General features: G+C 38.3%; 1 protein-coding gene across 1 annotated transcript; it reads right to left on the bottom strand.

The window, feature by feature from the left end:
- Positions 1 to 345: 345 nt before the first annotated feature.
- LOC137629785 (DNA fragmentation factor subunit alpha-like) lies at positions 346 to 13,720 on the bottom strand. The gene is made up of 3 exons (XM_068361423.1): positions 13,621 to 13,720; positions 5,247 to 5,798; positions 346 to 3,865 (listed from the first exon to the last, which is right to left on the bottom strand). Exons 2-3 carry the CDS (start codon positions 5,791 to 5,793, stop codon positions 3,828 to 3,830), a joined length of 585 nt encoding a protein of 194 aa, XP_068217524.1. The 5' UTR covers positions 5,794 to 5,798; positions 13,621 to 13,720; the 3' UTR covers positions 346 to 3,827.
- Positions 13,721 to 15,057: the final 1,337 nt, after the last annotated feature.

Below are 15,057 nucleotides of genomic sequence, written 5' to 3'. Positions count from 1 at the left end.
TAATGACGATACTCTTTCCTTTGTAACCTGTAGCTAAGATAAGCTCATAGGAGGAAAGACTGTTTGTCAACAAGTAGTCAAAGATGTCTATTCTGGATAGGAGGCATAAAGGCTGGTAGGAGTTTGAAAAGCTTCTTCCTTTTTTGTAACTACTGGGAAAACAAACACCCTTCCACATCTTGATCTTCTTGGGTGATTCATGTTATTTCTTATCTCATTATTAGACAAGATTGATTGATTGATTAGACAAGAATGCAAGATATCTCTGCATTAGTGTATCACAAGTTGAAGAGAGAGTTATTAGGTTACATTTCTTGGAAAAAGTAGGGCAGGTAAAACAAAAAGTTGAAGATAATTTTCATTGAGCAAAGAAACTACACACACTACATGCATCCAACCTAACCCCTTCCTTGCAAATAAAACATTTTAAAAGTACTTTAATCTGTAATTTTCATAGCTATAAAAAGAATAATTGTCAGAATCAGAAGAGGAAGTGGAGAGAAATAGCTTCTCATGAAAGTAAACCCTTATTCTCAAACTCCCAGGAGTTGGTGTCCAATACAAAACGGATCACAAGATACTGGAGCAAAAAGCGGTCATTGTTGAACCGACCTCACCTTGCTGACCAACCCCAAAGGTACTGGTTGGTGAGAAAACTCTGTAACAGGTCGAAAGTGAACGGCAGTATCTGTTACACCAAGGTACTGGTTGGCATGTGAGCTCTGTAATAGCACTAGGAGTAGCAAGAGACAAAACCAATATCGGACTACCGTACAGTGCTAGAGATCCATCTGAGAACGGAGCTTTTACCTACAACTAATGAAAAAATGATACTTTCACTTCAGGACCATGATCACTAGCCAACACCGAAGGTACCAATTGATGTGCAAGGGCCATATCAGCATGAGTAGGTAGCAGGAATGATCCCCATATCAACCTACCGTATGGGGTTGGAGATCATTCTGGTTAGTACTGTTCACCTGCAACTGACGAAACATCGACAATTGTTACACCAGGCTCCCTATTACTTAACCGCAAAGGGACCGTCCAATGTGTAAGCTCCCATCAGGACGAGGTGGTAGAGTGAACGATACCCCTATTGGCCTACAGTATAGTGCTGGAGATTGGTTCAGACAAAACCATTCACCTACAACTATTAAAACAGCATTGGCTGTAAAAACCCAACTCACAATCACTAGCAAGTGAAGCAAGGGCCCAAAGGAACACTGCCAAGGCCCTCGAGTAATGCCTATAGTGGACCTCTGCGATTAAAATCAAGGGAACATTGTTGGCAACAGGTGAACCTCCCAGAAGAATAATTTTCACTATCAGGCACGCACGTGTCATCCTCATCATCTCCTCCTACGCATATTGACGCAAAGGGTAACGCTAGCTCCAAAGCGGGTAACTCTCTCCAAAGGCAAAGACACTACCACAAAGCGAGACGAGTTACGCTCTGAAGTCATTGTCTTCCAGACTGGCAGAGCATGCAACGTTAATTCCAAAGCGGGCAACTCTCTCCTGTCACTTGTTGTTAAACTTTCTAGTCAACAATTCAATTGCCGTACCAGCACCGATAAAGACAACCCTATTCTAAAGGAGGTTTGTACAGTACAGTACAGTATACACATAGGAACCATTAGGTCTTAACGTGGTTACGGGCTCTCGTTGCAAGTGGCTTTGTCTTATGCACAGTAAAGATACTGAAGATGTGCCTGAACAGATGAATGGACAGATACCCATGAAAATCATATTCATCATCATGTAAATCGAGTCTATCAGTTAAATAACATGACCCACTACCCCGCTGTTCACTAATTCAGAATTTTACAGGTATGAAATTAAGTGCATTTGGAAAGATTATCACTTAGCTTTGGGCTACCAATATCCTAGCTATCCAACAGCTGTTCATCAAAGCATAAGATCCTTGAAAATATACATTACATCATGGAGGTGTGTCGTAGGCTCACATATATGAGATGAATATAATACAGTCCTGAGTTGGAATACGGAAAGAACAAATACAAGAATATGTATGAGCACTATAATTACCGGTTAAGTCCTTTCTAGGGCTGTCACCGACATGATTATTTTTTTCTGATAATGATTTCTTACATTCGATATGAAAACATTTGAAAAAAAAATAAAAATAACATTATTCAAAGGAACATATTTGTCAAAATTTCCAAATACTTCCATTAAACATATATATTTTTCATCCCTTTTTTTTATTGATTTTCAAAATAAAAAGCAACTATCTATATGAAATGTTACACTCATTTTTGCATTTGTAATTTATAGACCTATCAAAATACTCTACTACTATATTGTCGATACCTTTTCCTAAAAGAATACAGTAAAAAAATCATCCATTTGTAATTGTTGGCAGATTGCATGGCAAAATAGGAGAATTGATATCAATATCAAAATAGAAAATTGATCAATGATAATTACCAAACAATGATACACACACATGAAATAAGTTTGGACCTTACAAGAGAAATTACAGTGTAAGTACTATACAGAAAACTTCAATTGCAATCAGAGTTAAATCTCTTCGCCAATTAATCAAAACATTAAATTCTGTCAATTCACAATACCAATATCAAATTCAATTCAATTCATTCATATAAAGTTTGCTAATGACTAACAACTCTAGTCTTTTCTGTACCGTCTTTAGTAACAAGAGTTGACGGCATCAAGAGGTGTCATGAAAGAGAAATGACTGGTTGGAAAGATGCAGCTATGGAGGAAGCTCAATATTGTTACTGTCATATTGTAAAACTTGGCCATTGGGTCACATTTCAAGGGTATCTCATGGCTGGCCTAAATGATTTATTTGTAAAAGAGGGGTGGAAATCATAGTCAAAGAAGCTAAAAGAAAGTATGAGGATAGAGACCAAAGGAAACAGACAAAAAGCAAACTAATATTGTAGTTAGAATGCCTATGGTGTGGTGCATATGGCAAACTGTACCTCTTATCTAACAACCATGACAAAAGCAGAAGAAGGGGAACTAGAAGCACAATTAGAGAATCTGCCTACAGTGTGGTGCACATGGCGAAATGTACATGGTACAGTTGGACACAGGCGTCCCCGGCACACCTCGCTCCGAAGAAGTGGAAGCTGTCATTTATACTTCAAGGCAAGTAAACAAACTGATAGTGTAGGGAAAGATGGCAGAGGTGGTCGGCAAGGCTAAACACAGGAACTCGCTATGCAATAAGGGTGTGATTGGGTGCACTCCCTCAGAGCAAGGTGTACCAGGGAAAAAAATAAAAACAGAAGGGAAATAAGAAGAACTGGAAAATCAAGGCAGCTAAAATAAGGATGTTGGAAGTGAACATTTCACCTATTTCCCTCATTTGTTCCATAAAATTTTGAGCCAGAAGGGAACAGCTAAGGAATGATTAACTACAAGAATTCATGTTCACTCCCCACAACCTTTATATGAGCTCAACTTGCTAGAAAATAAATTTATCTACTTAAGATATTTTCTCCATTAGCCCTCAGACAAAGGCTAATACACACAATCTTTAGAATACGCACAACGTGAATTAGCATTAACATAACTCGCCAAACTAACTAGCCTATGCAGGTACATTCACAAAAGCAAACCATTTACTCTTAGTGAGTGTTATTGTAAAAACACTTCAAGTAAAATAAATAGGCCAAATAAATGCACATATCAGGTACTTGTCAAAAAGCATATAATGTATATGGAAAGGCAACACAGTGTACAGTACTTACGCGGTGTGTGAAGCCGAGGAACTAAAACATTACTTTACTGGTGCGAGATGGCCATCCTGATTCTATGTCACTACATGCCTATACATGGTTAGAAAAGGCAAAGCATTCATGACAAGCTGCAAAATAACAGTAAGGTTACTCATAAATGAAGTATATACACAACTTGGTAAAGGGAAAGCAGAGAAGTAGCATAAAGATGAAGTGAATACGTTAGAAAATTTCTATTGGCCGAGATCAACGCATAGTAAAGGGAGGTAAGGAAGCTAAGCATACTTAGAGAAGATTAAAGATTTTGACCAATCTGGAATAAAAGATATAAAGTACAGTAATACCTCAGGATACAAAAGTTTCTGCATACAAAAAACTCATCATACGAATCAACATAGATTTTTTCGCCTCATATTACGATAAAATACTCAGGATACAAAATTATATTTGCGATGTCAGGTTAGGTATACTAAATGATTCAAATGTATTTTGATTCCATTTCATTATACAAAGAAAATCAAGTTTCGAGAGCCACTACGGAACTAATTAATTTCGTAACCTGAGGTATTAACTGTACTCTTTATTTCTATAAATTTTGGAAGGTTTGTTTTTTGAAGTACAGTACTGTACTTGAAATATGCCAATATTATGAGTATCTTATGAACTGAAAAGAATAATTCACAACTGAATACTGCAACAAATAGATCAAAGCAAATTTAAAAGAATTTTTCAGGAATCAAGCATCAGGATACGAAAACCTAAGAGATTCTTATACGAGACTTAAAATTTTCTGTGCTGTACAATTATTCAGACGTGATTTCAACAGAAACATATTTAGTTAGCTTGAACACACGTCCCGAAATCAATCCAGTGGGAACTATCAAAACAATCTAGAGCACATAGTAAACATCTGCTATTTAATAACTACGAGAGACTGTCATTCTACAAAAATTCATTATATATGAAGCAATATCTTGAGCACACCATCAACTTTACACAGAAAGCAGCAGCACTCTACTTTGGCAGCTACTAACACTTTCAACTTGAAATTATATCTGACGGAAGATCTAAATTTAACAAGACTACCAATCCTTCGACTCAATATCTTTTATAAATGATGAATAAAAGACAATGTTATGAAAATATGTAATGGCCAAATCTAACTAGAATGTTTTAATATTGAAACTACATGAAAGGAAAATTGCAAGCATACATTTATATACCTATTGCCTTTTGAGAAGAATATTTAAAGTTTACAAAAGCTACTATGGACAAGTGCAAGAGAGGTAAATTCACAGCTGTGATAAGCATTGTAATACTAAAACACCTGACGTTATCTACCGCTAGCAACCGTGTACTAAAAATTCTAAAAATTCCATTGGATCTTCCAAGAGACCCAACCCTTTGGAAAAAATGTGATGGCAGTTGGTCAATACTTGACTTGGCAGTATACATTACGATTTTAAAGTGGCAGTGACTGGCGACTGTCAAAATATTACAGAACTTAACTTTTATCGCCTATGAGGTTTTCCTTCAAAAGATCGACTAACTCGAGAGCTTCGGCTTCTTTCTTCTTCTTCACGTAAAACTCGATGCAGAGTTCTTGTAACTCTACTGACGACTGTGCGCTGACCTTTGAAAACTCGGGTGCACTTAAATTAGCATCCTTGAGAACTTCAAGATCAGAAAGACTGAGCAAGGCTACAGATGCTGGATTTTGCTGTAGCGCAGCAAAGAGATTCAAAGCTCTCTGCTGACCTTCCGAGGTACTATCTGTTTCGTCACCTATGAAAAATACATTACTAGGAACAGGTAAGGGAGCGGGCTTCCAAACTTCATCGGGAAGTAGCACGATGAGTCTCGTGTCGGGGGTCAAGGTCTCCCAGTAGGCGTCATCGACGTGCGTTCCATCTTCCTCAAGGACGACAGTGAGAGAGGAGGGGTCAGAATAGTTCAGTTTTGCCGCTCCCTTGGATTTCACCTCTTCTAAACTCCCGGCTACTATTCCGTGACGTTCTCTCCTGTCCTGAGACCAAACTCGCACTGGTTTCTTCATGGTCTCTGTAAATATAGGGATATTATTAATGAACATACCTCATGCTTGGACAACGACGAGCAATTTGCAAGCTAGCTGTCTTGTATCTGTAAAGTGTTTAAAATGATCAGATATGAAAAGTATACTAATACTAAAAAAGTCAAAATATTTATACTATGAAAATTTATTTTCTCTATTGTGAGCCAGTTCTCAATGAATCCCCTTAACCATTACCATTACTTAGGAGTTCAAATTGCTACTGGGTCAAATTAATGAGGGGCTAAAAATCACATTTTTTAATCAACTGTTTTTTCCTGACTAGACACACCTGAGACTTTTAATAGGAGACTTATCCTTAGATGGTGTGGAAGTCCCTATATAAACAAAACTGACTGATTTTTCTGATAAGGGAATAGTCAATGTACTTTGGTCATGAAGAGGAGCTAAAGTCATGACTCCTATTCAACCTCCTAACTATCTGAACATACAGAAGTCAGAGGTATTAGGTTAGGCCTCCACTAGACCAAGCGCATAAGCTAGGAGAACCTCAATCCTAAAGGAGTGTGTGTCCATGTATAGCATTTATAAGACTGCTGGGAACGCATACGTTTCCCCATCCTTCCCGTTGTAAGAAGGAAGGGGGACATACAGGCGGCTCTCAACTAGCAAACATTCTGAGATACAAACGCACATCCAAATTAAAACAACAAAGATAAAAAAATACTTTAATAAAAAAATATCATATAATTTAGTACAACAAGCAAAATGACATCTGCAATAACCTGAGATACTACCGCTAGAGAGTATTGGGTCTTTTGACTGGCCAGACAGTACTACATTGGATTCTTCTCTCTGGTTACGGTTCATTTTCCCTTTGCCTACACACACACTGAATAGTCTGGCCTATTCTTTACATATTCTCCTCTGTCCTCATACACCTGACAACACAGATCACCAAACAATTCTTCTTCACTCACAGGGTTACTGCACTGTAATTGTTCATTGGCCACTTTCCTCTTGGTAAGGGTAGAAGAGACTCTTTTGCTATGGTAAGCAGCTCTTCTAGGAGAAGGATACTCCAAAATCAAACCTTTGTTCTCTAGTCTTGGGTAGTGCCACAACCTCTGTACCATGGTCTTCCACTGTCTTGGGTTAGAGTTTTCTTGCTTGAGGTTACACTCAAGCACATACTCTTATCTTATTTCTCTTCCTTTTGTTTTGTTAAAGTTTTTATAGTTTATATAGGAAATGTTTATTGTTGCTACTCTTCTTAAAATATTTTATTTTCCTTTTTTCCTTTCCTCACTGAGCTATTTTCCCTATTGGAACCCCTGGGCTTATAGCATCCTGCTTTTCCAACTAGGGTTGTAGCTTAGCAAGTAATAATAATAATAAAATAATAATAAGGACTATTTGTTGACTTTTGCAGCTGGAAAATCATAGGCATCGGAGTTATGTTAGGTTAGGCCTACCCTAGGCCAAAATTTATCAGAATTCGACTAACAAACAGCATCTTGGACCCTAATAAGTTTGTAAGTTGACGACCTTCTGACTACAATACAAACTAATGTAAAGGATAGTTTCCCTATTGGATAGCTTACCTGCACTGCTCATCCGTTCCAGCTACATAACGGCTTGGCTGCTAGTACCCAGAGAGGGAAAGAGGAAAGAAAAAGAGAGCCAGATCCTTCAACTTTCATTCTTGGACTTATGTCGCAACCACTATCTTAGACACGATGCTTCTTGTCTCGTGAGGGAGCTAGGCTCGCTACACAACCCACTGAGCACTTACCACAGGTCCCAAGGAGAATATGACCAAGGACTTGCGGGTATACTCCTGCAGGTAGTGGGCGATGAAGGCTGCCTTGCTTTTCCAGATTTGCCTTTAGCACCTACCGCCACGGGCAAGACTCCTTCAGGAGGCACAGGTGGAAAAGATACCTCTAACTTTGTGGGCTCCCACTCTCAAAGGGCCACTCTCGGTGCCCTTCGAGGAAGGGCATGCATGTCAAATGGTTTCATGAAGCCAGATGAAGACGGTGTTCTTGAAGATCGGCATTTTCCCCCTACTAGTGCCGAGGAAATGCCTCCTGCGCTCTAGTCTGAAGCGCTGAGTTCTCGAGGTAGCGTCTTAAAGCCCTCACAGGACTGAGAAGTAAGTCATCCTGATTGCTAGTAGCATCTTTATGGGGTTGCTGGGTTTTGTGTCTTTGTCATGAACCTTGGTACGAAAAACAACGAGCATTTGAGATGACATTAAGTTTGTCTACCCCTTTTGCCAAGGCAAGTGCCAGCAAATACACAGTCTTAAGAGTGAAACACCTGTCAGATGCTCCTCTTAAACATTACTACAGAGAGCATTTAAAAGAGGCGAGAACTCTGGTAACATCCCAGGATGGGGTTTGAATTTGCTTGGTGGACAGGACTGCTTGAAGTTCCTCATCAGCATGAACAGTTCCTAAGACAAGGAAAGATCCAGGCTTTTCAGTCTAAAGACTTGGCTTAGGGCTTTATCCATCCATATTCCAAAGGCACTTCCCCCAATTTTGGGGGGTAGCCGACATCAACAAGAAACGAAACAAAAAAGGGGACCTCTACTCTCTACGTTCCTCCAGCCTAACCAGGGACTCAGCCGAGTTCAGCTGGTACTGCTAGGGTGCCACAGCCCAACCTCCCACATTTTCCACCACAGATGAAGCTTCATACTGCTGAGTCCCCTACTGCTGCTACCTCCGCGGTCATCTAAGGCACCGGAGGAAGCAGCAGGGCTTTATAGTAGCCTTTAATCGCAGAGAGAATTTCTCCATGAGAAAAAGACGGGTGTAAAAACCAGGAGACCTCTAGTTCTTCTTTCTCCATCATTGCCTTCACTTCATTCCCAAGGATGAGGGCTTTTGGCTATTCTGGAGGGTACATCTGGAACGTCATTGAAGAGCGAGCATGGTGCGGGAGTTGATGAACAGGAGGCGGTATCCATCTCCGAGTACTTTTACCACCAAACTCACTGCCACATTGCCCAGTGGCTTGACAAGCAGCTGGAGTATGGGATTGCCAATCTCAACCTACTCTTCCTACCTTCCTGGATCAGCCTGGTTGGGAGTGAAAGGGAAGAGCCTGATCTTTGCCCTTTCTCTAGGTAGAGGGTCCTGGAGCTGCAGATCTTGATCTAGGCTTTGCCATCATCATCTCCTAGACTGCTTTACTGAGTTGAGAAGTTCTCTGGGCAGTTTATCTGGAGGGGGCCTTGGCCCTCAAAGGTCACTGCCCTATGGATGAGTCTTAAATCTCCCTCCTCCACTTCTTGGCAGTCTTCTCGATCTCATCCGCCATGAGGAGAGCCAAGACGTCCAGGATCAGTGTGTCCCTAGAGGAGAGTAGCCCTTCCTGTCCCACTTGGCAGGTGAAACGTGAAGCAGTGCCCGGAGCTAAGAAAGTCATTGACTTAGCCCCCAAGAGTACAAGTCAATGAATTCTTTCATTTTAGGATCCGACAGATCCCTTGATGAAGCGAAGAACACTAGGGCTCCTAACCAGTGGTCAATCCAGTAAGTGGCTGGCAGGCTCAAAATCACTCCCAATTCGGTGGCTGAGAAAGAAATGCCCTCTTACTTCAGTCTGTCCGCTGTCATTCATATCAGACGAGGCATTGGGAGAGCCTCCTCTAGGACATAAAACCTCTGCTGTTGAGAGAGGGCTGGTGGATCTACTTGATCGCAGTGAATTCTTAGGTACATTGTCCAGTGAATTTACTCAAACGAATGCATCTTGCATAAGAACCGACCACAGAAACTCAAGGGCAGGACTGGAGGCTTGAGGGGCACCAAAGCACCAATCAACCTGTCATCGCACCCTTGATCAACTCCATGGCTGCCTCTCCAAGCTCGTTCAGCTCCCTGGTGAGTGAAAGAACTCTAAAGAAGGTTGATTCCGACTCCGGGTTCTTCACCGCCACTGGGAGGGGACCTGTATCAGGAGAGGGAGAACCTTCCTTCACCTGAGACTCTTCTCCCCTGTTCTGAGGAGTAGGATCAACAGAGGTAAAAGATCCTCTCTCCCACCAGAGTGAGACCTATCAAAACAGAGGACTGAACCTGGTCTATACCCCGCACGAAAAATAGGAATTGTGGACTCGTGAGAAGTCTCCGCAGCCTTACTGCTCTGCTCTCTCTTGCCTCCTGAGATATAGGATATGCTAGGTGTCCTGATTTTGGAGGGATGTGAGGGGGAGAGCAACAGTGAGTGATCAAATCGTTCAGTGTCTCTCCACATGGATGGGATTCAACAAGAACTTACTCTGCTCAAGGAAGACTCCATTCACTCTGGGGAGTGTCAAGAGTTCATCCTAGCTGTTATCTGTCTCTTCTCCAGCCTACTTGTGGGAGACTGTTTCCAGGAAGTGCTATCCTCATGTCAGAAGGTGTCTTCCGAGACTGATCGATTTCATCCTCAAGACGAATCTTTCAAACAGACTTGGGAGGTGATCATGGAACAGCATTCTGATTGTTAGTTCTACAGGAATCTCTTAACGTTTCGGTGTTCATGCTTGTAAGGGGTTGTTCTCCTTGTCTTTATGTGCCTTCTCTGCTAGTGGGGTCGACGCCTACGACGGGAAGTGTGTCTTACGGTTTTTCCATCTGTCCCTGCGTTACCTGCCTTGCATTCTCAATAAAAATACTGTAAACCAGCCCAGCTATTATAAGTAACGTTATTTCGGCATAAGGGTTTCGCAGATCATCCACAGCATAAGCATCAGAGGTACTAAGGGAAGCTTTCTTCCTTCATATGGGCATTCTAGCGCATGGAGATCATGAAGATTCCGAGGAACGTCCCTGGGAAGGAAAAGACTCGAGCGTAGCTTGTTTTCCTTACCAGTACTGTATTAGACACTCCCTTGTGGGAATGACTACTTGAGGTAAGGGCCTTGACCCTTAGAACTCACACTTCCACGCTTCAAAGGTTTTGATGCCATGCTGCTACTCCCACAAAACTAGCCTATGCAGAGGAACCCAGATAGTTCCCAAGAGACTTCTCCAGGTCGTTCATCCTGTGCTTCGGTGATCTCTTCCTCTTTTTCCTGGTGGCACACAGCGCCTTAGCAGGGGAAGAAGAGGTAGCGGGATCAAACTAAATAGGCGACGGGATGAGACAACACTTCTCCTTCACCTGGTCGAGGATTTATCAGGATTCAGGCCCTCAGAAACAAGCGATGGTACAGCAACATCAAGGGACACATCCATGGGTACCACCCCACCACTCTCCTCCGCAGATGAGATGGAGCAGCAGCAGGGTGAACAAAATTCTGCAACCTAGCCGCAGCTAACATCGGATCTGTCCCAACCAACTACTAAGTCTTTGTAGCTGGTTGGGATGGACCAGGTGTAAAATTTCAAAAGTTATGACTGAAAAACCAAATTTAAAATGGATATCAACCACAAGAACATCCCCTAACCTAACTCAGAGCCGTCTCCTTACATACTTACTTACCGGGGGACTATGCAACCCCTGTGATCCGACGTTAAACCTCCTTATCCTTAGCATACACTAAGACCAAGTCTCAACCTTATGTTTGCTTCCTGACAAAGTAACACTAAACTATAAAATTTCTAAACCGTAAAATTAGCTTCGTGATATCATATTTTTGCAAAGATAAAATTTTCCTTATAAAGAAAATTGATTTGACAAAGTTTATACCTATCCCAGCCAACTGTATACATCCACCAAATACAAAGGCTCCAGTGTTTAATTATTCCAATTTTAAAAGTTTAAAAGCCACTCCTGAATGGCAGAGGCATGGGACAGTGACATTGTCCTATCATGCAAGACAATAACCTAGAGACTGACCATATATACATAAGATCAGCGCCCAAGCCCCCTCTCCACCCAAGCTAGAACCAAGGAGAGCCTGGCAATGGCTGCTGATGACTCAGCAGATAGACCTCTAGGCTTTCCCAAACCCCCTATCCAGAGGTTGCAGCGACCAAAGAAACTAACGAGTTTGAGCAGGACTCGAACCTCAGTCAGGCATTCACCAGTCACGGACGTTACCACATCGGCCACCACAACCCTAAAACCCTTAGGGCCTAGTTACTAGGAGTGTTCGCTGTTCTACAAACTCCATCATGGAAATATCAGAACACACTGAATAACTTTTATTCCATAATTTCTATCAAGGATAGGAAACTTGGGGACATATCTGCTGTTCTACAAAGTATTCACAAAAGCCTATTATCTTATACCTGACAAAACATTAAACTAACAAATATATTTTTTTTTTTTATCGTCTACAGGTCCTTTTACTCTAGTTAGGCTATGCAATGCAGTCGTAGTATGTAGAATGTTCAGACAATCTTCAAAAGCACGAGTGGATATATAGCTATGTAATATCACATAAAACCTTAAACAGGGAAATAGGATTTTTCTAGCTTTTTCAACACATTTCACTTACTGATCGGGTCCATCCCAACCAACTATGGAACCTTTGTAGTTGGTTGGGATGGAACAAGGGTAAAATTCCAAAAGGTGACTGAAAACCCACATTTTAAAAGGGAGAGAAACATAAGAACATCACTTAACCTGACCTAGGAGCTGTCGCCTTATTTACTTATCAAGGAGTTTACACACCCACTGTGATCCATTCTTAGACAGCCTTATCCTTAGCATATACTAATTCACAACTCTGTGTTAGTTTCCCAACCGGCTTCACTCCAGGCAAGGTAGAATTAATATTAATATTGGGGTGTGTGTATGATAGCGGCCACCTACATGTATGATGACGGCCGGCTAAGAATATGGCAGTCTAAGGGGGGTCGCAGGGAGGCGTTATAACCCCGTTAGGTAAGTAGGTAAGGACACGTCTTGTAGGTTAGGTTAGGTAGGGAAGTTCAAGTTAGGTGGTGTTCTTGTGTAGAAGTTCTGCAGAAAAAAGTCTTACAAACGACTAGAAAATGTGAAAAAAATTCCCATTTTCTATGCATGCACAAGGAACTGGCCGCTGCTATACAAAGGCTCCAAAATACTTCATAAAATGTAAAACTAGCTTCTTATCGTATTCAAAAGATAAAAATTTTCCACAAATTGATTTGACAAAGTTCATGCCTATCCCATCTAACTTCATATACAAACCAACAACAAACGCTTCGGCAATTAATTACTGGGAAGGATTACTTCCCCGCCCTGCAACCCTAACATACCTCTGAAAGGACTAAATACCTGATGTGTACTTGTGTCCGCTGATCTACATACGACCTATGGGAAATTTCCGGACACGCTAAATAAATTTTATTCCATAATTTTCATAAATGATAGAAATTTGAGGGAATATATGCTGTTCTACAACGTATATGCAACGACCTATTATATTATACCTGAGAAAACATTAAACATAACTAATATGGCATAAAATCTCTCGCGTCGAGCCATTTTGGTCTACATTGGGGTATGTGACGCATCGGTGATCCACCGCCCGATTAATTGATTTTCATGTCCAAAATAAATTTCTGAACCTGTAAATACCAAATTAATGTATTTTAGCTATAAATTAACATTTAATAATTAAATTAACCAACTAAATCAACCTAATGGCCTTTGACGCTTAGCCGATTATTATTATTATTACTATCCAAGCTACAACCCTAGTTGGAAAAGCAAGATGCTATAAGCCCAGGGGCTCCAACAGAGAAAAATAGCCCAGTGAGGAAAGGAAATAAGGAAATAAATAAATGAAGAGAACAAATTAACAATAAATCATTCTAAAAACAGTATCTGGAAACAAGCCTTCATTAAGACTTTCTACTCTTATACATACAACAATTACATCACAGGACTGTATAAACGTATATATATAATTACCTGGGACTTTAAGACTTGACACACACAGTAAAGAAAGCTTAATAACACAGCTTTAAGCCTTTGGTTTTTGCCTTTTTGAAAGGTCGAAGGAAATTAGGTTCAAGTTCAGGTTCCTGGTAAAGTGATAGTCTTTGCAACGGCTCTCTGTTATTATTATTATTATTATTATTATTATTATTATTATTATTATTATTATTATTATTATTATTATTATTGTTATTGTTATTATTATTATTATTATCATTATTATTATTATTATTATTATTATTATTATTATTATTATTGTTATTGTTATTATTATTATTATTATCATTATTATTATTATTATTATTATTATTATTATTATTATTATTATTATCATTATTATTATTATTATTATTATCATTATTATTATTATTATTATCATTATTATTATCATTATTATTATTATTATTATTATTATTATCATTATTATTATTATCATTATTATTATTATTATTATTATCATTATTATTATCATTATTATTATTATTATTATTATTATTATTATTATTATTATTATCATTATTATTATTATTATTATTATTATTATTATTATCATTATTATTATTATTATTATTATTATTATCATTATTATTATTATTATTATTATTATTATTATTATCATTATCATTATTATTATTATTATCATTATTATTATTATTATTATCATTATTATTATTATTATTATTATTATTATTATCATTATTATTATTATTATTATTATCATTATTATTATTATTATTATCATTATTATTATTATTATTATCATTATTATTATTATTATTATTATTATTATTATTATTATTATTATTATTATTATCATTATTATTATTATTATTATTATTATTATTATTATTATTATTATTATCATTATCATTATTATTATCATTATTATTATTATTATTATTATTATTATTATTATTATCATTATTATTATTATTATTATTATTATTATTATTATCATTATTATTATTATTATTATTATTGTTATTATTATTATTATTATTATTATTATTATTATTATTATTATTATTATTATTATTATTATTATTAGCTAAGCTACAACCCTAGTTTGAAAAGCAAGATGCTATAAGCCCAAGGCTCCAACTGGGAAAAATAGATCAATGAGGAAAGGTAATAAGGAAATAAATAAACGATCTGAGAAATAATAAAAATTAAAATAAAATATATCAAGAACAGTAACAACATTAAAATAAATTATTATTACAAGCTAAGCTACAACCCTAGTTGGAAAAGCAAGATGCTATAAGCCCAAGGCTCCAACAGGGAAAAATAGACCAATGAGGAAAGGTAATAAGGAAATAAATAAACGATCTGAGAAATAATGAACAAATTATGATAAAATATATCAAGTACAGTAACAACATCAAAATAAATTATTATTACAAGCTAACC

The sequence above is a fragment of the Palaemon carinicauda genome, chromosome 2, assembly GCF_036898095.1.
Source record: "Palaemon carinicauda isolate YSFRI2023 chromosome 2, ASM3689809v2, whole genome shotgun sequence".
Taxonomy (NCBI): domain Eukaryota; kingdom Metazoa; phylum Arthropoda; class Malacostraca; order Decapoda; family Palaemonidae; genus Palaemon; species Palaemon carinicauda.
Note: the sequence above shows the minus strand (reverse complement) of the source record. Positions and strands in the feature narration are given on the sequence as shown.